Source organism: Peromyscus maniculatus, chromosome 17, assembly GCF_049852395.1.
Source record: "Peromyscus maniculatus bairdii isolate BWxNUB_F1_BW_parent chromosome 17, HU_Pman_BW_mat_3.1, whole genome shotgun sequence".
Taxonomy (NCBI): Eukaryota; Metazoa; Chordata; class Mammalia; order Rodentia; family Cricetidae; genus Peromyscus; species Peromyscus maniculatus.
In genome coordinates, this window is record NC_134868.1 from 58,221,786 (window position 1) to 58,248,048 (window position 26,263).

Consider the following 26,263-nt stretch of genomic DNA (forward strand, 5'->3'; position numbering starts at 1 on the left):
TTTTGCACTGGTTTGGGCGTCTTTGTGGAGAGGAGATGGATGAAGTGGAAGGACGTTCTCCCCTTGAAGATAGCTATAATACAGGACCTGGTGTGATTAGAGCGCAGGATGTGGAAAGGGAGAAGACAGTCTGTGGTATCTTATAAACAAGGCAGAACCCTGCAAAACCTGTACCCTTTAGCACCTAAATAACTCAACTTAGGGTTACATGGAAAAAACAATTTTCTTTTATGAATGGATAACAAAGAGTGTGTGTGTTCCTAAGGACAGGTGGGATGGAGCTCACCAGTGGCTCCATGCCTTTCTAACGATCTCAGGAGCACCTGCGCCGTGCTGTTCTCCTGGGCGTGGTCCTCTCCTCCTCCCCTAGAAGATGCTCTCTGTGTGGAGAGAGGAGAAGTCCCTGAGAAGTTGTGCGTGCCTGTCTTTCCCGATGCTCCACACCCCGTGGCTCCTGGGCAAGGTGGAGAACAAACAGCCCATGCTTTCCGTGTGTGCGGCCGGGTGCAGGAAAAAAAATTCTGGACAGGCAGGGTCTCTACTTGCAGCATCAGAGACTTTACACTCTTCTAGGGGTCACTATGAGGCTCTCAGGGATGTACAGTGACCAGGTGGCCATCCTCTCTGCATGCCACTCAACTATCCTTGGACAGTAGCCAGACTGAGGGGTCCCACTGGTTATGGGCCCCTATGCTGGAAGGAAGCACCTTTTGGACAGAAACCTGTGACTTTGGGGTCCTGTGGTACCCTTTGTCAAGGATGATGTTTATGGAGCTGGAGGAAGGCTTGTGGGGAGCTTTGAAGGTTGTGGTGGAAATGGCTGGTGGCAACATCAAGTCCCTCCAAGGCCATTGCAAAGTCCAAATGAGCCCCAGAGACACTGGCATAAGGGACAGGGCCCCACAGACCCCATGGTCACTGACCAGGGCCAAGAGAGTCTCTTGGTTTGTGGAGTTGGTGAATTGGTTCCTGGATATCTACCAACCCTCATGACCTCCCTCTGGCGGTTACCAGATGTGGCCCTCCCCTAGGAACAAGCAGATGGGTCCTGAGAGCTATCCTGGAGCCAGGCTCTTGGCTCATGCCTTGCAACATCACTGAACTCCAATCTTGACACCCAGGAGGAGGCTGAAGTTGCACCACATTGAGTACCCAGAGCTTCAGCTCAGGGCTTGGCCCACTGGCTGAGATCTACATAAGGTCCTCATCATGGCCAGGCTGGGATTCAAACCCAGGCTGGGCCGACTTCAGAGCCTGTGTTCTTACTGAGACGTCACTCCCAGGATCTAGCCAGTTCCTCTCAGTCCACACGGGAAATGCGAAAGAGGCAGGGCCGCAGGGGTGAGGCGAGATGAGGCTCTGACAGGGTGAGAGGTGGAAGAACTCAGTCTCCAAGGGAGGTCTTCTCCCCAGGTGAGGAGAAGGCCCGACAGAATGTCCTGGTCATGAGTGGGACAGGCCTTCATGCATGGTGGTTGGGACCACAGTATGGGTGACAATCACTTAGAGGTCCTACCTGTTTCTGGGAAAGGGAGAACCACACTTCCGATTTGGTTGAGGAGGGAGTCCTTCAATGATTTGGCCTAGGACCCCTTAATTTGGACTTGTCCCATCAAATACCCCTGCAAAGCACCAGCTTACCCAAGAGCTGCTAAAAAGAGGCTCCGGCAAGTGGCATTCTTACCTCACCCCAGTCCAGCAGGGAACCTGCATATTAGGGCCCACTTGCCTGTTAGATCCAGGCCACCTTCAGGTCTTCCTATGTTTTGAAGGATTCTGTCCAGAACAGACACTTTCCCAAAATTATCACTGCTTGAACTCTTCCTTTCTGTGGGAAAAAATATATATACCATGATAAAGCAGCACAGTGGGACTTTTTCTCAACTTCAGAAACAACTCAGGCTGAGGATTCAGCTTGCTGGTAGAGCCCTGGCCTAGCATCAGTGAAGCTCTAGATTTGATCTGTAGCAACACAAAACAACAACAATTTAAAAAAAAAAATCCAACCTCTGCAAGGTAGGAACTGACTCCTCGATGTCACCTTGGACCTCCACACTCTGGGCTATACGTGGGGCTGGCCTTGAACTCGTGAGCTCAAGAGACCCTCTGCCTTCAGCCTACCAAGTGGCCAAGGGTGTGCCAGGCCACCACCACACTCAATTGTTCACAATATATTAGCTTGTTTTTTTTTTATTAGACAGGGTCTCTTTTACCGCCCATGCATGCGCACACGCTGTCCAGTGTCTTCCTAAATCCTTCCCTGTCTCCTTTTTAGGTACATGTATGTGTCTGAGTGATGACTAGAAGAGGGCATCAGATCCCTTGGTGCCACAGTTCTAGGTGGTTGGAAGCTGCCATGTGGGAGCTGGGAACTGAACTCAGTTCTCTGCAGGAGCAGCCAGTGCTCTTAACCGCGAGTGTATGTATGCGTCACAGAGCGTGTGTGTCTGTCAGAGGAGAGATCATGAAAGCAGACTCTCTCCTTCCACTGTGTCAGTTCCTGGGAGGGAACTGAAGCCATCCGACTTGGGATCAGCACTTTAACTTGCTGATCCACCTGCTCAGCTCAGGAACTTTTGATTTTTTTCTCCCGCCTCCCAAGGGCTGGGATGACGATGGTCTTAGATAATAAACCCCATTCCAATGTGTCCAACTTACGTGCCACAGGCCACAGCCAACTACAAGAATGAATGTGGAACAACATAAAATAGTAACTTATTAAAACAATGTGGGTTTTTTTTTTTTTTAAATCTAACCTCTAAGATCCTGTGAGAAGAATGAGAAAAGCACAGTGGCCCAAGAGTGTGGACACTGACTCTATAATCCACAATGTGGCCTCCTGGAAACAGGGTCTTTGCAGATATAATAGGTTAGAATGAGGCTGTTGAGGAAAAGGTTGGCTCTATGCTAATGTGACCGTGTCCTCATAAAAACGGAAAATCTGGACACATAGACACCCATGGAGAGTGCTGGGCAAGGACAGAGGAAACATCAGGTGATGTGTGCAGAGCCACAGAGCACCAAGAATGTCCACCGGGACAATCAGTCCCGTCCACTCTTGCATCTCAGACGTTAGGCTCTTAGAAGTAGAGGAGAATGAATTTCTAGGAATTAAACCACACAGTCTGTGGGAATTTGTTAGGACGACCCCAGGACACAGGCACGACAGATCAGCCAGCCACGTTGCAGAGAGTAAGTCTAATGTTTGATTAAAATGTGGAACACAGAACAATCTCCTGAGGATCTGGTGGCCTCCAGTGTGGACAGGACTCCACGTGGTCCCTACAAGTTGGTGGCAGCCCCAACTTCAGTGCTATGGCAGAGGCTGTCACCATGTGGAGGTGGCTCTGTAAGATGGCTTCCCAGGCCTCGTGGACACCCTGGATCTCAGTGGCTCAAGAGTTGCATGAGTGCACCCCCACTTTCTTTGAGTTCAATTCACAATAAGAAATTTATCTCTCCTGCCATTGAAACAAACTTTCCATCAGTGCTTGCATTTGTTGTTGTTTGTTTTGTTTTGTTTTTTTCTGAGACAGGGTGTCTCTGTGTAGCTTTGGTGCCTGTCCTGGATCTCGCTCTGTAGACCAGGCTGGCCTCGAACTCACAGAGATCCGCCTGGTTCTGCCTCCCGAGTGCTGGGATTAAAGGCGTGCGCCACCAACGCCCGGTTTACTTTTTTTTTTTTTTAATGTTGGAACAACTTAGTAGCTTTTATGAGCCATCCTGGGTAGAATCAGTTTGGCAAACAGGCCGCAGGAGCTGAGGGAAGCCACCTGGCCTGCATCTCAGGGAGAGGTTGGCTTGCTGCTGCCTAGGCTTCCTCATCTGAGCCCTTCTGTTCAATGTATGCTGTAGTCGCCTGCAGTGACTGTGTGTTCCATCCATGTGCTGGAATCTCCTGTCTTCTCCCAACACCCTGCTTCCTGATTGTTCCAACAAGGCTGTGTGCACCTCACAGGCACACTGACGGCACATGGAGGACACACAGGGATCCTGGAATAGAGTGGAGTGGTGGCCAAAGTCATCGGGACCGTGGGTACGTTGTCTCTCCTTCTTGCCAGCGAGTCTCCGAGCCTTTCTTGGCTTGTCATGTTCTCACAGGGATGTCTCTGCCTGGCCTTTAGCCAAATAGCCCCCTGGAGCTCTGCATGGCCCTCAGTGTGAATGCTCATTCATTCATTCATTCATTCATTCAGCCTGTCTTCCAGCTCCCAGAGGAGGCCATCTCCACAATGGACGCTCACACCCCAGGGTGGCAGGCCCTGACAGGAAGCGGGAACAGAATCCTTCCTATACCCAGGAACCCGGTGGCCCGGAGCTCCGCCTGACAGCTCTCTTTTAATTTTTAGGAGCAAGCTAAATTAGGAGCCCCCTTGCTGCTTCCAGTTAGCTTTTTCTAAAAATTACAAGGTGTGACTCAGGCTGTGGGAGGCAGGGGAGCCACAGCGATGGCCGATGCTGGGCCCAAGGAAGGCTCCAGATGGAGCTGAACGCTCGGCCTCTTTGCCCCTCTTCCATGAAGGAGGGTGAGGACCACAAGGTCAAATGCCTTTCAGTTGTAATGCTACCTCCCATGGCTAGTGTCGCGGGGATGCATCAGCCCTGTGGGCTTCTGTCCTTCATCTGATTTGAATCTCCTAGGCTATCTACCCAAAGCACCCGTCTGGCATCCCATCACTCGAGATGCACCACCAAGCCGCTCCCGGCTAAAGGAGAGGAAAGCCATGGTTTTGGAAGTGGAAAGTCTTGTCTTAGGTCGGAGGGAAAGAACAGCAGATGAGCTGCCTTCAGTTTTTGCAGAAGAGTGGTTCCTGGATGCCAACTGGTACCCAGGTCCAAAGATGTTCACGTGGCACTGTGTGTAGCCTGGTGATTCCCTTGACACTTGGAAGCACATCCGGATGGTTTATAAGCACTAATCCATTATAAATGTTAGGAAAATACTTTGCTGTATTGATGGCGCAATCAGGACAAGAGAGTGTTCAGTATAGAGAACATTTTTTGGGGGTGGTGTATTTTTAATCCCCAGTTGGTTGAATCCTCTGATGTGGAGCCTGAGGTCCAAGGATAATGAGAACATGATTATGAATAAAATAGTGGATGAGAACCAAGGGGAGATCTTCCCTAGCCACACTGCCGTGGGCTGTCACTGGGGCAGCTTTGTGTTATTGGGGGAATCCTTGCTTAGGTAGGTCCCATATCTACCCTGTCTTTGCTCATCCCGGCTTCTGCGTCTCACTCTCCCATCCCTCCTCCACCACTGACAAAGCTTCCGGGTGATGGAGCCTCTTCATCCCACCACACTTAGAGTCCACACTTCAGCTGGGCTGTCGCCCTAAGTCAATCACTATGATTTCCTCCTTGCACTACTTTGGTATTTTGTGTCTTCAATCCTTTTTCTCACACATCTTAGTAACATTTAATGCTGGAACTTTTCATAAGCACTGATTTCTCTCCCACAAATTTCAGCATGTGTTTTCATTTTTATTCAATTAAAAATATTTCCAAATTCCTCTTTTGACTTCTTTACACAGTGGGCCATTGAGGAGCGTGCTGAGTAAATGAGCAAATGTTTAGACAATTTCCCCCACGTCTCTTTACATCGCTGATTTCTCGTTTATTTCTGTTGTGGCCAGAGAATGGTTTTGGTATGTTTTAATTGATCTAAATTGTTTGCTGCTAATTTCATGGCTAAAAGGCCACGTGTGCTGGTGAGTGCCCCATGTGCAGCTGTGAAAAATGAGATACTAAAGTCAGAGGGAAAAAAAAAATCAGATTTGAGGATTATTGATGTTTGGGGTCATACTGCCAGCCTGCTGGTTACTTTGTATTTGCCTGATTTTGCCATTTTTCTCCTTCTTCTCTTCATCTCCTCCTTCCTCTTCTTCCTCTTCCTCCTCCTTTTCCTAGTCATTCTCCCAGCCTCTTATTTCCCCCATTGTTTTTTAATCATTCCATTACTCTCCTCCGCTGACTCGGTCTATGCACCTCGCCCCGTCAGTGCTGGACTTTGTCTTTACGGTCACTCACTCCTACTGGCCCGTATGCGCTGATTGAGACTCCATGTGTCAGGACCTTAAAATGGTCTGCTGCTGCCCCTTGTGCTGCTGGGGACATGCATTGTTTTCCGTATTTGTTCCTTTTATGCATTTCCTCCTTCCCTCCCTCCCTCCCTCCCTTCTTTCCTGACCTTCCCTCCCACTTCCTTCTCGCCTTTCCTCCTTTTCTTCTCCCCTTTGGGGATGAAGTGATATATTAGAGTCCTTTAAGTAACAGGAACTGCATGTCTTTCCATCTACGTTTATTTTCGATACTTTCCTGTCTGTTGAATCCACATCTCAGTCTACCTCTCAACGTTTCTAATTCCACAAACCTGCAAATGATACTTAGACGCTGTCACTGGGCACGGGATTCATTCTTTCCTGTTTCCGTGACACTAAGTCCAGCATCCTCTAGAGAACATGATTTCTGACAAGTTTATATAGGCATACAGGAGCCCAGCAAACCCACCCGACGCACATGTAACATCATGGCGGAGCTGTGGACAGTTATCAGTGACATCACTGATAGAAAAGGCTTGTTAATTAATCCTCAAAAGTTTCCTTGGAAAGTAAGGTCTATTACATGTTGCATACTCAGAGAGATGCTGAATGGTTTTAAAAAACACATGGATACACCAATTTTACTTATTGGTTAAGTTGTCAACGGAGACGCCAGTTGCTCCTACAGTTAACAGTTGTGAATTGTGGTTTTGTGAACACAGATGTGCAAAAACTTCTTCCACATTGCTCAGTTCTTTTGGGTGTAATTGTGTCACCATTTTGACAACTGGCTCATCTCGCCTTACTGTCTTGAGGAGGTGAAGTGCTGTTTCCCATTGAGGTTCTACGGTCGTGCCTGCTCACAGACAAGGCATGCTGTTCCATTGCCCTGCATCTTCACCCCTACCTGCTATTGTTCACTCTCTTGGTGGCAAAGATGATACCTTGTTGAAACTGAAGGAACAGTTATTTACATAGTGAACACCCTTGTGTGATTCCAGCACTTGCCATAGGTCCACAGCTAGAACCACTTCTTCCCACAGAACAGGGTGCGTTGTAATCACAAACTCCAGCTAGGAGTTCTACACCATCCTAAGAGTAGTCTCTCTCATTACCCTGCATGTGGGGCAAACATGTGCTGGCCGGCATTTGTGAGCCGTCAGGACGTTCTGGGATGGCTTACTGGAAGACCACCCCAGGTCTGAACGTGCAAATGAATACTGCTCTCTGAAAGATGGATCCTGGGGTGATCACTAAATCCCACTTCTGGGTTCTTCATGATCATGAACTGCAGAGAATTTCTCAGGGGATGATGCCCCTTGTACAGTACGAGTGCCACACACTGAGTGTCCACTCCAGCTGCTGGGACCATTTCCAGAGCTGTCTTCATCATCTTCAGCCACTGAGGTCTTCACACCCGGGATTTTCTCTTCATCACCAGCTCCTCGTCCATCATGGGGCAGCTTCCACACCTTCAGGTGGTGCTGGTGAAAAGGAGCCTTGTTCCCACACCACCAATTCTGCAGTTCGGATCTCCACATCCTAATAACTGGTGGTGGTGATGTCTTTGCTAAGAGCTGCTGTCTACTGCAATATTTTCTCTGGAGAATTGTATATTCAAGTCCTTTGCCAATCTTGGATTGGGCAGCTTGTTTATGCTATATTTTAGTTCTCGGAATGCTCTAGAAATTACCCCTTTATAGGAGATACCACCTGTAAGTTATTCAGCCTTAAAAAAGGAAGAAGATTCCGTAGTCTAGAGCAACACTGGTCACTGTAAGATCAGTACGGTAAGTGGGATAAGCAGACTGGAGAAGACAAAACTGTGTGAGTCCACATATCCAGACACCCTCATAGAAACAGAAAGTAGAAAGCCTCCCAGGGGGGAGGGGAGGGGTTAATATTTAATGGGTACAGGATGAAAAGAACAATGAGATAGTAGAGGTGTGGGGTGTGCATTATAATGTGTGTAACACCACTGAACTGCACAGATCAAATCATCGTGACGGCAAGTTCCACTATATATGTATTTTTAATGAAGAAAAACGACAAATGAATTCAAATGTCGAGAAATGAACAAAAACAGACAAACCGAAACAGTCAGAAAGTAGAAAGAACAAGCCTTATGTCAGAGAAAGCAAATGAGGTCCCTGAAGCTTTAAACGCAGAGCAAATTCTTTTTAGTACTGAGCGCTGCAAGTCATAATGAATATAAAACATCCATGAAAATCTATGTGTCAAATAATAGATACCACACTTAGGAAGTAAAATCTACAAAAGTGCATTGAGACATACACAGAAGACATTTGTAGCAGGATAACAATATAACACTCTCAATAGAAGACTCAATGGATAAAAGATGAGAGCAGAGAACAGAATAATGTGGCCAATAAAGTCCAAGTCACAAACACACGTTGAGTTCCCGAGGCCGGTGACATTAGGGTACAAGTCTTCTTTGTAACTGTTCGTGGGACATCCATAAAATTGATCTTGTGCTTGACGACCACGGGGGATGCATATGGCAGTGCTGTTACAAATGATGCATTCTAAACATGATATGATGGAGCTGTAAGTTATTTTCAAAGCAACGTTAGGAGACACTTTTATTAGAAAGCCAGTTTTAGTCAAAAGAGCTCCAAACTAAAGCGACAGGATTTCTGGGAAAGTCCTAGAACATAAATGAGAACCTGTGGAATTCATTAAACAATGAATAATTTTGAACAATTATTGGCAATGAAAGAAATACTCAAGCCTAAAAACTTGAAAAAGAGCAATGAAGCAAAGAGCAAGGAGTCACAAACAAACCATAACGAGGCCAGGGCGGTGGGGAACAGAACGGACACACCAGAACCCGAATGCTGGAGCAAACAGCCAACGAGACAGACCACCCTGATGCCATCAAAAAGGGGGCAAAGAAGGCTGCAAAACAAAAGGAGCAAAATTTTAAAAAGGAAAAACAATAAAAATTAATGAGTCAGGCCATGGTGGTGCATGCTTTTAATCCCAGCACTCGGGAGTTTGAGTCCAGTCTGATCGACAGAGTGAGTTTCAGGGCAGCTAAGGCTACACAGAGAAACCCTGTCTTGAACCAAATAAACCAAAATGAATGAATGAACGAATGAACGAACGAACGAACGAACGAACGAACGAACGAACGAACGAACAAACAAACGAATGAGTAGATGGCATAGGTTATGAGATACTCTGAAGACTTTGCAAATACGGGTTTAAAAGTTAGAAACAATGGATAATTTCCAAGGAAATACAGATAGCCAAGATTAACATTTGAACTAAGAAATATATTTCTCTAAAGGGAATAAAGTCATCCAGCAGCTACCTCAGAAGACAGTGCCCCAGTAAGTCCATTGCATGGGGCTTTTCAATGCTCTGTAAATTTCCCCGGAGTCAAACATAAATAAATAAATAAATAAATAAATAAATAAATAAATAAATAAATAAATAAATAAATATTTAAAAAGGAGAAAATGTTCATTCTTCATTACGGTGTTGCCCTGGGACTGCAACCTGATACAGAATTTAAGAACCCACAAACTAATGTAACTCGTTTATTTAGATTCAAAAATACAACCAATTATTGGCGAGACAAAGTCAATACTATTGTAAGAAAATGCTGAACACCATCAAGTGTAGTTTATTCCAGGGATGCAAGGTTGGTTTGTTATTAGGAAAACTATTTACAAACGAAAGTCAGCTATAGTGGTCAGTATGGGAGACTGAACACCTAGTGATAAACCTAACATGAAAACCCAAACCTATACCAGGAAAACCCCAAAAGTGTGCCCATAATATATGAAATCAGACTTGAGAAATATAAAGACACTACCTGTTTTTAGAAAGAACAACTCAACATCATAAAGGATCAATTCTTTCCTAAATTATTTTCTAAAATGACCCACAATAATAGGAAACATACAAGCTTTCTTTTTAAATAGGGGAAATTAGACACAGAAACTCAAGAATAACCAGGGAAAAGGGAGGGAGTTGTTACCTCAGAAGCTTAAAGAAGCCCTGTGGCCCCAACATATTAACATGGTGCACAAGCCAGAACAAACCAACCAACAGAAAAACAAAAAAACAAAAGAAACAGACAGCCACACATCTGGGAATTTGGTATATTTTAAGTGTGTGTCTGCAAAGCACGGGGATGAGATGGTCTTTGAGAAAGTCATGCTAGAATACACAGGTGTGTAAAGAGATGGAATTAAGAGCATGTTACTCAGAGATAAATTTCAATGCAGTTAGAGACCACATGGATGGTGTTCGAATGTTAAATGTTCTTATAATAAAAGATCTGCAGCCAGATACTGGGGTGAAAGCTGAAATTCAGAGAAGCAGAACAGCCACAGCCACCACCCATTACCTCCCCAACTCCACGGATCCTCTGACTGAAAGCCTCTGAGGGGTCTCAGGTGAACTGCTTTAGTTCCTGTCTCCTCACACCTTATAGACTTTTCTCTGCCCTGCCATCACTTCCTGGGATTAAAGGTGTGTGCCACCACTGCCTGGCTCTGTTCCCAGTGTGACCTTGAACTCACAGAGATCCAGATGGATCTCTGCCTCCCAAGTGATAGGATTAAAGGTGTGTGCCACCACTGTCTGGCCTCTATGTCTAATCCAGTGGCTGGCTCTGTCCTCTGATCCTCAGGCAAGTTTACTAGGGTACACAGTATATCACCACATGTGGGACCAACAAAGTGACACACACAATTAGCAGAGGAAATGACAGTTTCTCTCTAGTGTTGGCTCTGGCTAACACTATATTAAAAACAAAAGATTATTGATTATGACCACACAAAAATGGTAGGTTTTTCTGCATGGAAAAAAATATGAACATCATCTAAAGTAAACTGATCAGGGCTGAGGAGACGGCTCACCAGCTAAGAGCAATTACTGCTCCTGCAAAGGACCTGGGTTCAGCTCCCAGCACCTGTAACTTCCGTTCTGGTGAAACCAATGCTTTCTTCCAGATTCTTAGGGCCTCCCGCACACCCATGCATGCACTTGTGCAGGCAAAACACATATACATATGAATAAAATAAATCTTAATATAGCGCCAGCTGAAAAATTTGAAAAAAATTGTTTGCAATGAGTATCACAGACTTGGTTTGTTTATATGTCTAACTGTCCTTTAAAAAAAAATCACATCAGGCAGTGGTGGTGCACACCTTTAATTCCAGCACTCGGGAGGAAGAACCAGACGGATCTCTGTGAGTTCGAGGCCAGCCTAGTCTACAGAGTGAGATCCAGGACAGGCACCAAAACTATACAGAGAAATGTAGCTGAAGTTTTCCTGGTCCTGCCAGGCTCCCATGGTCCCGCAGTCCCGAAGCCTCTCAGACCCAAATGAACATACAGAGGCCTATATTAATTACAAACTGTATGGCCTAATGACTCAGACTTCTTGCTAGCTAGATCTTATCTTAAATTAACCCCCTTCTATAAATCTATACCTTGCCACGTGGCTTGAGGCTTACTGGTATCTTTACATCTTGCTTCTCATGTTTGGCAGCATCTCTCTGTTCTGCCTTTCTCCTTCCTCCTCTCTAGTTAGAATGTCCCACCTAACTCTATTCTGCCTCACCATTGGCCAAACAGCTTTATTTATCAACCAATCAGAGCAACACATATTCACAGCATACAAAACGGCATTCTCCCATCACTTGCCCTTTTCTTTCTAAACAAAAAGAAGGTTTTAGTTTAGTTTTCTAGGTATACATAGATATATTCCAGATAGATAGGTAATCTTCAAACACTTCAAAGACCTACAGAATACGACATTTAAAATGTTTTAAAAACTTAGACTTTCTGGACAGTGAGACACGTCTGTTCCTGGCAGCACTGATTTACTTCAAAGAGAAAGATGGGCACCAAAGACACTCCATATGGAGTTTTTCTTCTTCTTGGCAAAAATAGCTATTTGGCAAGAAACTGTTCTTGCCTGGACTACTTGACAAAATGTTGTATTAACTGGACATGCAGGACCCATAGGAAGGTGACCATTGAACTTTGCAAGGCAAAATGGTCCTTCAGGTTCCTGCTTCACAGAAGAAACTGCCAGACATTCTACAGGACACAGAGAGAAAAGTGACTGAGAGACTCTAGACTTATGGGCTGAACATCGATGCCCCAACATTGTAGAAGAACTTTGGGTAACTGTCCAGGCAGCCAGCTGTCTCGGTCATTCTAGATTTTTGGAAGTTGCTTACAATATACTTCCTGTTTATTTAAGTAATATTATATCCTTCTGAGGTCTTCGATGTAGTTGAAGACTAGATAGTTATAATTATGGTTTTCCTTGGTTATAATAAAATATAAATTATATATGAAACTTTAGACTCACAAATATAGGATAGATAGAATATTTTCTTTAATTTTGCCAAATATAAATAGACTAGATATTCTAACTGTAATTCTTGCTTGGTAACTGTTCTATTATATGTAATTTTACTATGTTAAAGTTAAAACCTTCCTTTTTAATTAAACAGAAAAGGGGAAATGTTGTGGGATAATGCTTTTGTACACTGGTTTAATTAAATGCTGATTGGCCAGTAACCAGGCAGGAAGTACAGCCCAGATAAGTAGACAAGGAGAATTCTGGGAAGACGAAGGCTGAGTCAGGAGATGCCAGCCTGCTGTCCAGGGAGCAGCATGTAATAGCACACAGGTAAAGCCAAAGAAAAAGTGGCAACATATAGATTAACTGAAATGGGCTGAGTTTAAGTGTAAGAGCTAGTCAATAGTATGCCTCAGCTAACAGCTGAGCAGTTTTAATTAATATAAGCCTGTGTGTGTTTACTTGGGTCTGAGCGACTACAGACCAAGTAGGACACAGGAAAACTTTCAGCTACAGAGAAACCCTGTCTTGAAAAACAAAAACAATTTTTTTTTTTACAGATTTACAAAAACAATAGGAGAGTGGCCTTCAAATATGAAACAGAAAGTCATTATTAACTAGAGAATTGCAAATGAAAGCAACCTTGAAATGGCACCCCTCCCCCATGAAAATCTGAGGGTGCCACCCCCTGCCCCGGGCGAGGCCGCAGGGAGACGGTTGCCTCACGCTTTTACTGTCTCCCATGCTGCACCCATGTGGCAGGGAAGGGTGGTCACGGTGGATTCTGTTCTCACCTTCAGAAGAAAAGTGTGGCTCAAGCTTGTGGTCATGAAGGTTCTCAGCAGTGCTTCTGTCTTTAATGAAGAACATGAAAAAAAAAAACCAAATGGGGCCATTTTCTGAAAGATACACCAGTAGACACTGGGGAGCATTTATGTTAAAACATTGGTTGGAGGCCGGGCGGTGGTGGCGCACGCCTTTAATCCCAGCACTCGGGAGGCAGAGCCAGGCGGATCTCTGTGAGTTCGAGGCCAGCCTGGGCTACCAAGTGAGTCCCAGGAAAGGCGCAAAGCTACACAGAGAAACCCTGTCTCGAAAAACCCAAAAAAAAAAAAAAAAAAAAAAAAAAAAACATTGGTTGGAATGCTACCTCTTTTTCTGAGTTTTATCTGAAGATGAGGTAAGAAATCACTATGTAAAGACCATTCCCTCCTTCGTATTTTGACTCCTCCATCCCTGGCTAAGAGTTGGTCCCACAGATACCCTTCCAACATATGGAAAATATCTAAGATTCAGGCTGTTTGCCATAGCCCTACCGGCTCGCAAATACTGCGACTGAAAATATCCTACCTACAGAGGCCTGTGGTTGTGTGAGTCATGGGGAGAAAGGCAGAGGAAGAAAATGACAGAACGGACACAGAGATGTATGCATATGTCCCCAGCCCTCCTGGCTTGGCTTGCTGAGCAATGCCACCATATCTGGTTCTTAGTCTTTTAGGGTGACTTACCTAGCAAAAAGAAGCTAGGCAGGGGCAGGGAGGCACCAGATAAGATCCAAGCATCTTAGGGGTGGGCAATGAACATGGGAATGACTCCCAAGGCCGAGGATAGGAAGAAATGGCTACAGTTATCAGCTATAGTTGATATTAGTGCCTAAGCACTAGTGACTATGTCAGGATCATGAGTAAATAAGGTAACTGAGAAGAGGTGGCTATTGCTTAGATCTTAGATCATAATCCTAATTACTAAATGACAGTAAGTGAATGAAGAATTACTGCTTGGCAAATGCTGTGCCAAACCATCAGGCAATTTGTCCAAACCTCTGAGTGGGACAAGCTCGGGGCTATTAAACACTCATTTTTTTTAAGTAGAATCATGTTTGTGTTTACACCATCAAACTACTACTTAGATCCATTCCGGCACCAGACGCTAGTCCTTGGAGAAGCTATGTGGGGAGTGGGTTGTAAATGCAGGGTCCAGGGCCCAAACAGAGTTGTGTAGTGGGCTCAGGGGTATGTGTTAATGACCTCCTCTGCCCCATGCCAGAAACCACCACGATTTGGAACCTTGGTCTGGTTCTGTACGTGAGTCAGACTTCAGAGTACTACATCTAAGCCCTACACCCTGCACAGTCCTAATCCTTTCCTAGTCCTAACCCTAACCTAACCTAAGCTTTAAGGCCAAAAAAAGCTCTATCAGCCCCTGAACAGCAAACTTCCCAGCGTCACTGAGCATTGCCTTTGCTGGAGGCTTTTCCTGACTCCCAGGGTCATGGGGTCTTGCTATCTCCTTCCACCACAGAGAAGAGGTGACTTGGCTGGAAGTCTACAGCAAGGCTGCTCTTCCACGCCTGATGTCCACACACCGGGGAGAAGACATGTCTACTGGTTGGGGAGGGTTGAGTCCAGGGCAGAGCTGAGGAGCCAGGGGACCCTCAGCCTCAGGGCAGGGCTACTTAACTCAGGTGGAGCAGCCGCCCAGTGCATCTGGTGCTGGCTCCCTGGTAGTGTCCTAGCTCAGGCAGGGGAGATGGGCTAGATCATATTTACCATTACTTTCGAATTTCTCCTTGTTCAGAGATGAGAGTTCTGAGTTCTCCACTACTTCATGGTAATTCTCAGAGCCATCTTCTTGGTAGTTATCATCAATACCAGAATCTTGGATGAAGAAGATGGAAAGAAACAGGGAAGGGTTTCCTTGTTACACACTTGGTTTTGGGGAGCGGGGCGGGGGGCTACTTCCTATTTCACAATGCTGGGCTGGAAAGATGGCACAGTATTCAAGTCCTAGCTGAAAATATATGTTGGGAAATTAATATTTAAAGTCATGTGTCATCTAACTACTTTGAACCCAGTGGTTTATGTCTAGGCAGATGTGCAGTGAGCAAACCCTTGAAATCCAGTCACATCTGAACATCAACAAAAAATGCCTTGAGTGCATTGCCCACAGAGCCTCAGGGCTTCTTAACCCAGACCTCTCCTTCTCCGTTGTCCATCACACCATCTATTTGCACAATTGTGCAGTGTGGAGCTGTACTTTGCAAAGCATGTACTTTGTCTCTGTCCATCCATTTGTACAATCGTGCAGTGTGGAGCTGTACTTTGCAAAGCATGTACTTTGTCTCTGTCTGCTGTTCTTCTTGGTTTGGGGCGTGTCATATACTGACCTTGGCTTTACCTCAGCCACATGGCATAGGAGAAGGACTGTGCTCCCTTGGGAGCTGTAGGTGAGTGTTGTTGTTGGTTGTTTTTTCCTCTTTTGGGGGGCCTGCCACCCAGATCCCAAATAAATCACACATGGAGGCTTATTCTTACTTATAAATGCCCGGTCTTAGCTTGGCTTGTTTCTTGTCAGCTTTCCTTAACTTTAAATTAGCCCCATCTATCTTTGCCTCTGGAATTTTTTCCATTCTCTTACTTCTGTAAATCTTACTCTTACTCTGTTGCTGGCTGTGTAGCTGGGTGACTGGCCCCTGGAGTCCTCCTCCTTCCTCTCTTGCTCCTAGATCCCTTCTCCCAGATTTCTCCTTCTATATATCCTCTCTGCCTGCCAGCCCTGCCTATCCTTTCTCCTGCCTTGCTGTTGACAGTTCAGCTCTTCATTAGACCATCAGGTGTTTTAGACAGGCACAGTAACACAGCTTCACAGAGATAAACAAATGCAACAGAGTGCAATGAGATAGTGTGTGTTAAACTGTAATGACCTGGCTGATCTGTAAGCCTGTGTTCCTGAAGTGGCTGAACCCCATTTACATGCTGAACCCCAGAATGCACATGAATATGACTCAGGGATCACCTCAGAGTGAAACAAGGCACCCTGCCTTGGAGGTGACTCCTCCCTTGGTCTCAGGCCACAGTGTCTCTCATGTATCCATAGTTGGTTCAAGTAAATGCTCAGAGTTACACAGGCAACACCTTGGGCCTCTAGGAATATGAGCAAAGATTATGGGGTGGAAGGGGTATGTATACTTGCTTTTTTCCTTGGTTGGTTTTGTTGTTCGGGTTGTTCGTTTTGTTGTTGGTGTTTCATTCGATGCTGATGTGTTTGGCTCCAAAATCTCTTGGGCAATAATTTCATCTTGAGAAAGTATATAAGAACATGTTAGAGCCGGTAAGGCAGGATGCATGCCTCATGCACAGTTCGCACTTCAGGCAGTCTGTGAATACTGTAGGTAGAAAACAGGAACCCAAGGCATTGGTGGGCTTTCTAGAGAACCTCATCTTGGATGGGCTGGTCTCTGCCTCCCTAAATAATTTCAGAGAAGTGGGCACCATCTGGCTATCTCCTAAGCCTTGCCCCGGGTAGTTGAATGGCCCCATGTTCATGTGTTAGTTAGCTAGGTCATCTCTGTGATCCACTACCCGAGGTGCAACTCCAGAGAGGAAGGGGGTAATTCTGCTCCCAGTTTCAGAGGTTTCAGTACATCGGGACATGCACAAAACCACTCTCATCCTGGCAGCCAGGAAGCCAAATGAAGACCACCAGGAAGGAACTTGGGAACTTCCTCTAACTCATATCTCATTTTCCACAGCACAGTTCCCTCACATCCCAACAATGGATTCCAATTTGGAATCTACTGGCCAGTTAGACCAGTCACACTGTCACAGCCTTCGGGATCTAGCCATCTCTGGAAGTGCCCCCTCATACATAACACACAGATGTGTACTGCAATAGTCTTCTAGGAGTCCCTGTAGGATGCAGCCCTCGAAGCAAAACATCTGATGAAGCTACCACCTTCTTGATTCCTGCTTGCACGGAGCCATTGCTTGGGCTTGTTGGTAATTGACACTCCCTCAGTGACAGAGGGTGTGGGAAGAGTTACTGCTCTCCTGCCTCAGTACCAGCCACCCTTCCCACCCCATGCATGCAATTCTGCCTTAGCTGCACATGGCATCTGGGGTCCTGTGGAGGGGCTAGAGTATATAGCCAAGGGAAGGCACATTGGCGGGAGCTCCATCTGAATAGGAAAAGACACAATCCATGCTGGACCAAGACTTTCCTGTGTGCTTTGGGATCACCAGAGGTTCCTGCTAGTGTTCCATAAGCAAACCCACTCAGCTCATTTGCTCTTCAGGGTGAACTTTGGTAGCATGAAGCTTCGGTTTGTGTTGGAACCTTATGAGAAACAGTTATACGTTGTATACCTAAGGAAGGAGCACTTCTGACAGCCTCAATCCAGTCAATCTGATAGGGAAGATTACTAACACATAGACCCCTTGTCAACTTTACACCCGAACACATCTCCTTGGTTAGACATTGTCTACCCAAGGAAGGAGCACTTCCGACAGCCTCAGTACAGTCAATCTGATAGTGAAGATTACTAACACATAGACCCCTTGTCAACTTTACAACCGAGTACACCTCCTTACATTGGTCTCCTGATGCAAAATACATCCATCTGTCTTCATAGGTCCTCATAATCTTTACAGAGTCAACATTTCTAAAGTCCAAGCATAAAGACTCTGTGGAGACCGAAGGCAATTCTCATCTGTAAGTCTCCATAAAGATGTATAAGTTGCTTCCAAATGCAATGTCACAGAGTACACATTCCCATTCCCAAAGGGAAAACAGGAGCATAGTAGAACAGCAAAGAAAAAGTACACCAAAGCAAGACCAAAATCCAGCAGGGGAAACACTGATGGATCCATGTCTGGCATTGGGGCAAGCGGTGTTACATGAGCTCAAAAGAGCTTGGGTGCTCCTGTCCCTGTGGCTTGACTGTTTGCAGTCCGCATGACTCCTTTCTTGGCCTCTCTGTATACATTGCCTGTGGATTTCATTGACAAATATTTCACGTTCATGGGTCTCTACTGCAGCTTAAAGTTTGTAATCTCAAGTTTACCCTCTTACAGGAAATTTGACCCTGATATATATATTCTCAGGCTATTGTTTGAAATTTGGTTGGAAGCTTCCATGAAACTGTAACTCTTGCATTCTGTATGTCTACAAAGACAGCATCATGTAGATGAAGTCAATGTGAGCAAATACTGGTTTACTTGGACCTTGACTGTGTTGGTGTCTTAAAGCTAGGTGACTGAGCACTGTGAAAAGAATGTTGGGAAACAACTTCCCGGGTGAGCAGTGTGCCCCAGGGGCATTATTTTCTCAAAAGAAAAAAGTTTCAATTAAGTTTGCCCTTTCAAAACTTGAGCCTATGATGGATCTGGCCAACTCCTACAAGGTCTTTGATGCATCAGGGTCCTTGGCTTCTTTTTATAGCCATACTCTTTTCAGAAACCATGTCTTCCTTAGCCCCAACTTTACACAGGTTTCTGATCAGCCTGCAAACTTTTCAAGTCTTTCTGCTCTGTCCTTTCTCCTGGTTCTAATTGAAAAACCTGTCTAAAAGCATCCAGTAGTAGCCATGCCATAGCCTAAATGTAGGACTGACTTACAATTTCCTCTGCTGGGTTAATTAGTTCATTACCTTTTAACCTAGTTTCCCATAAAACTGCAAGACATGCCCAAAAGATAGGCAAGTTCTTGGTGAGAATGTGAAAGACTTAGCACAGTTCCCAATAGGGTCTTCATCTCCATATGAAACTTCCTAAGTCTGCTGTCTTAGTTTGGGTTTATAACTTTGCTGTGATGAAACGCCATGACCAAAAGTAGTTCGGGAGGAAAGGGTTTATTTCACCTCCACTTCTACATCATCATCCATCACTGAAGGAAGTCAGGACAGGAACTCCAACAGGGCAGGAACCTGGAGGCAGGAGCTGATGCAGAGGCCATGGAGGTATGCTGTTCACTGGCTTGCTCCTCATGGCTTGCTCAGCCTGATTTCTTATAGAACCCAGGACCACCAGCCCAGGGATGGCACCACCCATCATGTGCTGGCCCTTCTCTATCAATCACTAATTAAGAGAATGCCCTACAGGATTGTGTACAGCCTGATCTTACAGAGGCATTTTCTTCATTGAGGTTCCCTCCTCCCAGATGACTTTGGTTTGTGTCAAGTTGACATAAAACCACCCAGCACACCTGGCCTCCACTGTCTAAATTCCTACTGCATCTGGCGTTCTGAGCTCCCAACAGAATCACCCTTTAAGCCCAGTTTATAGTATCCCAAGCTTTCTCTAGTTCACATCTTCAACTTTTTCCAATTCCACCCCCCAAATCGATTCCCGAGGCTAAGGAATCACATTATTAAGGTTAGTCATCGCAATGACCCCATATCATTGCTGTCAACTTTCTGCATAAGAGTTTGTTCCTGGGACAAGTTACCCGACATAAATGACGTCAGAGGGCAAGATATTGATTTTGGGTGTTGACACCATTGACTCTGGCCTTTGGTGAGGCAAAATGTTAGAGTGGTTAGGAGTGTTTGACAGGCACTACTGTGCCATGTCAACAGGGATCAGGTCAGAGCAGCGTCAAGAAGGGGCCATAGCAAGATCCAGTGCCCAAGGACACACAACCATAACCTACTTCCTCCAACAGGTCCCATAGTCCAGAATTCTGCCACTTCCTAATAGTCCTCACGTCCAGAACCCATCTGTAGATTAAATCATTCATTAACCAGAGCAGCCTCTGCGATCCATTTGTTTCTGGAATTCCCTCACAGGCACATCTACAAGTGTGCTATTCTCATCTCCTAGGCGCCTCTTCATCTACTTAAGTGACAGTCAAGAACAGCCATCATGGCACCCGTGTGTTAAAAGCTTGGTTGCCGCTATTGTGACGTGATGACGCCTCCGGGTGAGATGTAGTAGGAGGCCTTGTGGTCACTGGGCTGTGCCCTCTTTCCCGTGGGTGTGCTTTACACATTACATCCATGACGTGTGTGCTACACGTTACATCCATGACGTGTGCGCTTCCATTGCAGGACTCCAAGCAGCAAGGCTAACAAATCATTGCCTGGAAGCTCCAGAAACTGAGCCATGGTTGCCCTTTTTCTCTTCATAAGTTTATTGTTACCTCAGATATTTTGTCAGTGATAGAAAACTGATTAATACACCCTCCACAACAAAATGCAGAAAATCCGGTTCCAGACATAGGATTTTCCTTCCTGTCCTGTGGCCGTTCTGTGTGCCATCCCTGTCCCCTAATACGGGTGAGCATCTTGTCTTACCCCAGTGTGGCTGTATTTTACTCTGCTCTTCACAATTAGCCTCTAATATAAGTGTTCTGGACATAAGGTCAAAAAACCTCAGACGCAAGCTGCATCTTTTCTCAGTCAGATATAATGTAACGTGGTTTTCTTTACACCTCTGACCTTCAGTGGTCCTGCTGTGGAACTGGGGACAAGTTTATCTCATGGCTTTGATAAGGCACCCTGTATGGTGTGAGACCGCGGTGGGATCTAAACCACAGCACCTGGAAGCCGCCTGTCTCTGCAGCAGGATGCTTTTCAGAACCAGGGACAGCGCCCGGGAACTACCTGGAGCCCACGGGTGGCCTGCTTATGCCAGCGTCAGGATCCCAGTCCACAGAGGGCAGTTAAAGTTAGTGTCCTTGCCATGTTCTTTGGAGTATGGATACCAGCACTTGACCTGCACCCATGCTCCATCTCTGTGGGACGGCTTTGGTCAGATCAATGGTACTCACGCTGTAGGGTAAAATTGGTTCTGATATTTTCACTAACGCTGCAGGACAGGAGACCTTGGCTCTGGCCTCAGAGCAGGTCAGTTCCCCCCACATCTGCCACTGGTGGTAGGTATTTGGGAAAGGTCCCATTCTCTTGCCACATACCAGGTTCTGAATGGGGAATCCTTACCAAACACTTCAGGCATCTCTTCATTTGTTGAATTGAGTGAGTCGTCAGTAACTGGCCCTGGGTGGGGGGAGAGGGAGGAGAGGATGAAAATCTATAGTTTTACAGTATTCATTCATGCACCTTTCTGTGAATGGGTAGTTGTGAGGGATGGCCCCAGCCTGGTCTAGAGGAAGGATCCTGTGTGGAGTGCTGCTCTTTCCCATGGGTCTGAGGGAAGCCCTCTGAGACTTGAGTTTCTCATATGGAAGATGGGAAAGACATTGGCCCATAGGACGGCTGTGTGGGTAGAACCCATGATCTCCCCAGGTGCCCTGAGTAGAGCCTGCCCTCCTGGTCACTGGAGTCACCTGCGTGGATGGTAAGACAGCGTCCACACTCAGGGACAATTCAGCTCTATCACAGGAGCAAAGAAGGAAGAGGATCAAATGCACTGTTTTGTAGGAAGCCGCGCTTTGCCTCCTGCATGGCTGGTGATGCCATCTGGGTGGCCACCAGACTGGGAAACTCCGGCCTGGGATCCCATCTGAGCAGCCCAGAGCCCAGCTTGGCACATGGGGAAGAAGCATTTGCCCAGCTTCTGACTGAGGCTTTCCATGTCGCCGGCCAAATACTCACTTTGTCCTGTGATGAGAAACACCTCCTAAGTGTGCTTCTCTGAGCCCCGGGTGACCCTGCACACTCACTTATGCTACCTGAGGTTCTTAGGGGGACGGGGAGGCCAGAGGCTGGTCACCTCATTCTTCCCACGGGAGCAGAGCCCCCCAGGGTGGTCTGTCTGCCGTTAAGAAGGGGAGTCTCTGGTTAGTGAGCTGTGGAGTTCTGGATGGCAGTTGTCCCCAGAGTCCAGGGCTGTCTCATCTGTGATGTCTGCTTCCTGGTGGACAGGAGGAGCGGTGCTGGGCAGATAGGGTCTAGCTGTCTCTAGACACTACGGCAATTCTGAGGACCAGTTTCTCCTCTGCAGCATCCAGCACACACGTCCTCCTTCTGACGTGACCTTTGTTTATCTCGGGGCTGTGGTGTCTCTTGATCTGGTGCACCCCTTAGCTTGAGCTCAGGGTTGGCCTCTTCCTCCAGCTCTCGGGTCCTGGGACCCCGGAAGATGGCAAGCAGGGCCACCTTGTCTTCGCTTTCTGAGACACAGAGCTCTGTCTGGGAGAAGTAAAGTTGCCGCTAAACCAATGACAAAGCTGTTCTCCAAGGCTTTAATGATGGGCAATCTGCATCCCAATGTGCTCATCTGCACGGCTCGGAACAAAGGGAAGTATGGAAGGAGGTCTGTGACGGTGATGACAATTGCTTCCCAGTGTGCTGACCTCGGTAAACCAAACAAACAGTACAGTTCTCTTTGCAGGAGACATTAATGGGTCGTTACGAATGGGTACAGCTGCGCAGCGCCAGCACTTTGTTAAAAATATTCTTTTCATCTCGTGTCTGTCCCGTAATCACAATGGAAGCATTGTGCAAGTCAGCCGTGTGCACATGCGTGGTGTGTGTGCTCCTGGTGTCCGTGCCTGTTAGCGTGCATTGTCAGATGTAGCTGCTCTGCCGTGGTTTTCCTGTTGTCCCCTCCTCCAGAGAGTCACAGCTTCCAGACAGCACACACCCACAAGGTCAGGACACTGATGTCTTCTCACTGCCCACGTCAGCACCATTCTGGCTTCATGAAGTTCACTGTTGAGTTCTGAGTTCACTCAGGTTAATTGAGTGAATACAAGAGAGTCCTGATGAGGGCCAGATCAACTGCTGTCCTTCCTCTTAGTGGCCATCACCTTGTGAGGGACCCACACACCATAGCATGCACAGCTCCTCTCCTGCCGACCCAGTGGGAATACCCCAGGATGGGAGAAGTTTACCTGTGTTACTCTTAAAGCAATGTGAAAACTGCGCCTTCATCGGCGCCTCAACTGAAGGAGACCTTGACTGTCACATAGGGTTATGACCAGGTCTCAAACTGGGAGGACCTTGAGATTCACCCAGACTTTATCCAGGTCTCAAGCTGGTAAAACAGCAGCAGCAGCAGCAGCAGCAGCAGCAGCAGCAGCAGCAGCAGCAGCAGCAGCAGCAGCAGGAGTCACCCAGACTTGAACTTGGTCTTGAGCTAGAGAAGATGTTGGATGTTATCAATGCTTTGACCAGGACTCAAGAGGTGAAAGTGACCAGCCACAGCAGCAGCAGCAGCAGCAGCAGTAGCAGTAGCAGCAGCAAGCTCCTCATCAGACACCTGCTGAGCATTTGCTGGGACAACCAAGAGCTGGGGTTGGCATCTATACACAGGCATGGACAGGCAGTGACGGCAGAGACATCAATAAGGACGTGTGTGCTGTGCCAAATTTAGACCCTCCTGGCCCCAGGACCTCATGACATTTTTCTAGTAAGCACCTCAGAGCTTAAGAAAGAGAAAAGTAGAAATACAGACACACTTCACAGCGTTGTTGGACCATGGAGACCACCTGCCCTTGTATAAATAGTGAACCAGGCTAGACTCTCCTGTCCAGACCAGTGCTGGCTTGGCTGTTAGCACTCAGGCCAGCACAACATGCTGCACTCTGAGGAGAGTCCCATGAACCCTCTTGGGGGTCAGGGATGACTTGCTCACCCTGGGAGATGGAGCTGGGGACCCTAGTTGGGCTCATTTTGTGAGCCTTGGTCCTTGATTATCTGTGAGGAAAGCCGATTGGGAGGAAGAATGTGGCTTGAGTGTGCTCAGAAGTGTGTCAGAACAGAAGTCACATGGGTCCCTGCTTGGGGCGTGGCTTCAACTGACCTAAAGGGCATTCTGAAACAGTGGGTGTACTTCAATGTGGACTGGGTATCTGGGGGCAGGCTAGAAAGACGGAGAACATTAGGGGGACATGAGAAAAGGAAAGAGCCTCTTACCCCTGGATTTTGTTTAAGAACCACAAAAATGGCTGACCCAGTTACCTGCAAAGGATAATACTCCTTCATCCAAGAGAGAACTCAGTTGTGTGGAGACAGATTAAAGCTAAAATATCTGTGATCTTTTGAGTTCAGCCTCACTGTTCTCCTTTCTCAACGACCTGCTCTTCTGAGTAAGTCTCACAAACAAGACCATCCACGTTTATAGTCAAAACCTAGATGTCCTAATGAGCCATTGGTAGAAATTCCTTAGCCTTTTTGATCCATGTTACGACCAGTTATCTTGTCAGCCTGTAGGTCTATATAGTGTACCCCAGCATACCTTGTGATCTCATGTATTAATGTAAAATTTCCATAGAGAAAAACAAAGACAGATGACTGTAGTGGTAATCTAATTGTACTGAATTATTATTTTGATTGTATGTTAATAAATAAAGTTGTCTGGGAGTCAGAGATATTAGAGCCATAGCAAGAGTGTGGCGGTGGTGGCACACGCCTTTAATCCCATAGATATCTGTGTGTTCAGGGTCAGAGCTATTAGAGCCATAGCAAGAGGTGGTGGCACACGCCTTTAATCCCATAAGATCTGTGTGTTCAGGGATATAAGCCAGCATTGGAGACATATGCCTTTAAGACCTAGGGGGCTGTACATTCAGACAGTGACGAGGCAGTCATGTGTTTGGGTTTACAACCAATGAGAAGGCAGAACAACATACTATAAAAAAAACGAACCGACAGGAAGTAGGTCTCTTTTCGCGAAGCTGGGACAGCAGGAGGAAGGGTGAGATTTTAGCTCTGAGCTCTGACTTCTCGGCTCTCTCTTTTACATTGTTTCTGTGTTTCTTATTTAATAAGACGGTTGGTTACATCTACAGATGACAGCCTTTGGACAGTGTAACTGCAAAGGTCACCATGGTCATATAGATAGCTATGGTTAAAACATTTTTTTAAAAAAAAATTACTTTTAAATTTTACATGAGTTGTTTTTCCTGCATGTATGTCTGCGTGTCAGATTCCCTGGAGCTGGAGTTACAGACAGTTATGAGTGCTGGGAATTGAACCCGGGTCCTCTGGAAGAACAGCCAGTGCTCTTAATTGCTGAGCCATCTGTCCAGTCCTTGGTTAAGACACAAACTGGAATCGGCCCTGAGAAGTCTGCGCTTCCTGAGTGTGTGCTCTATTCCATTCTGAAGCATCCTTCTCAACACTCACTGAGTTCTGTGGCTTGTGGTACTCTGTGAACACCTGAACCTTCCCAGGCTGGGCTCTGGGTGTCCAGAGAAAGAAAACAGCTACTTGGAGGCCAGTTCTAACCATTCTCGAGCCGCCACAATTAGTGGGCTCTTAGAGAAGTTCTAAGTAATCTGAACCATTGAGACATTCTCTCAGAACAAGTTTACACCCACGCTCTTGCCTTCTCATTTCTTACACGCAGAGAAACGGAGTATTCGGGTCTGTTCATAAGCATGTTGCTTCTGCCACATTAAAAATTATGGCTGACAGGGCTGGGGAGATGGGTTCGTTGATGAAGTGCTGCCCTTCCAAGTGTGAGGACTTGAAGTCAGGTCCCCTTAGAAGCCACGGAAAAGGCCAGGCATGGAGCCGTGCACCTACAACCCCAGCCATGGGTTGAGGGAGGGCAGAGGCAGGCCAACTCCTCTGAGCCTGAGAGCCGGAGTGGTTTATCTGACGAAGTTCCAGGCGAGTGAGAGATTCTGTCTCCAACAAGGTAGGAGGTAGCTGAGGAACAGCATTTGAAGTCACCCTCTGACCTCCACCTGACTGTGCACACATGCATGCATGCATGCACTCCTATACAAAGACACACGACCACACCCACTGCTAAAATGATACAATCAAGGCTCCAAGCTTTGTAAGATGGAAATTCAGGAAACCTGCCACCAATTATTGTGATGGATAATTCATAGTTTCCAAGTTTTCTCTGTTAAAATTACTACTTAGGTGTGTAATTAAAACTCCTGTGACTCATAGGAAGGGGAGCCTGACTTTGCAAGCAGGTTTCAGTGAAAGTGGGCTGTGTGTGATAAAGGGAGGCCACGAGACATAAAGGATGAATCTTTGTTAAAGAAAGAAGAAAGTCATTTTGTCACAAATAGTTTAAAAGTTATTTAATAAAGAAGAGAGGAGGGGGGAAGGAACAAAAAGCCTAAATGGGTTGGGTAAGGTGTGAAGGGTCTATGAGAGAAAAGAGAAATCTAATCTCCCGAGGTCGGGCTGGGTAAATGGATGGCCATTGTCAGGTTTTGAAAT

The 26,263-nt window shown here is 46.3% G+C and overlaps 1 protein-coding gene across 1 annotated transcript in view; it reads right to left on the bottom strand.

The window, feature by feature from the left end:
* Nucleotides 1-204: 204 nt before the first annotated feature.
* The window catches only part of Spaca7 (sperm acrosome associated 7), a 30,960-nt gene continuing 4,901 nt past the window's right edge, over nucleotides 205-26,263 (bottom strand). The window contains exons 2-7 of the mRNA XM_006981315.4: nucleotides 21,113-21,169; nucleotides 16,369-16,473; nucleotides 14,946-15,053; nucleotides 13,191-13,250; nucleotides 1,730-1,828; nucleotides 205-380 (exon numbers count right to left, since the gene is read on the bottom strand). Coding sequence (XP_006981377.1) covers nucleotides 367-380; nucleotides 1,730-1,828; nucleotides 13,191-13,250; nucleotides 14,946-15,053; nucleotides 16,369-16,473; nucleotides 21,113-21,169 — 443 coding nt within the window. The 3' untranslated portion in view covers nucleotides 205-366. The remainder of the gene's footprint in view (nucleotides 381-1,729; nucleotides 1,829-13,190; nucleotides 13,251-14,945; nucleotides 15,054-16,368; nucleotides 16,474-21,112; nucleotides 21,170-26,263) is intronic.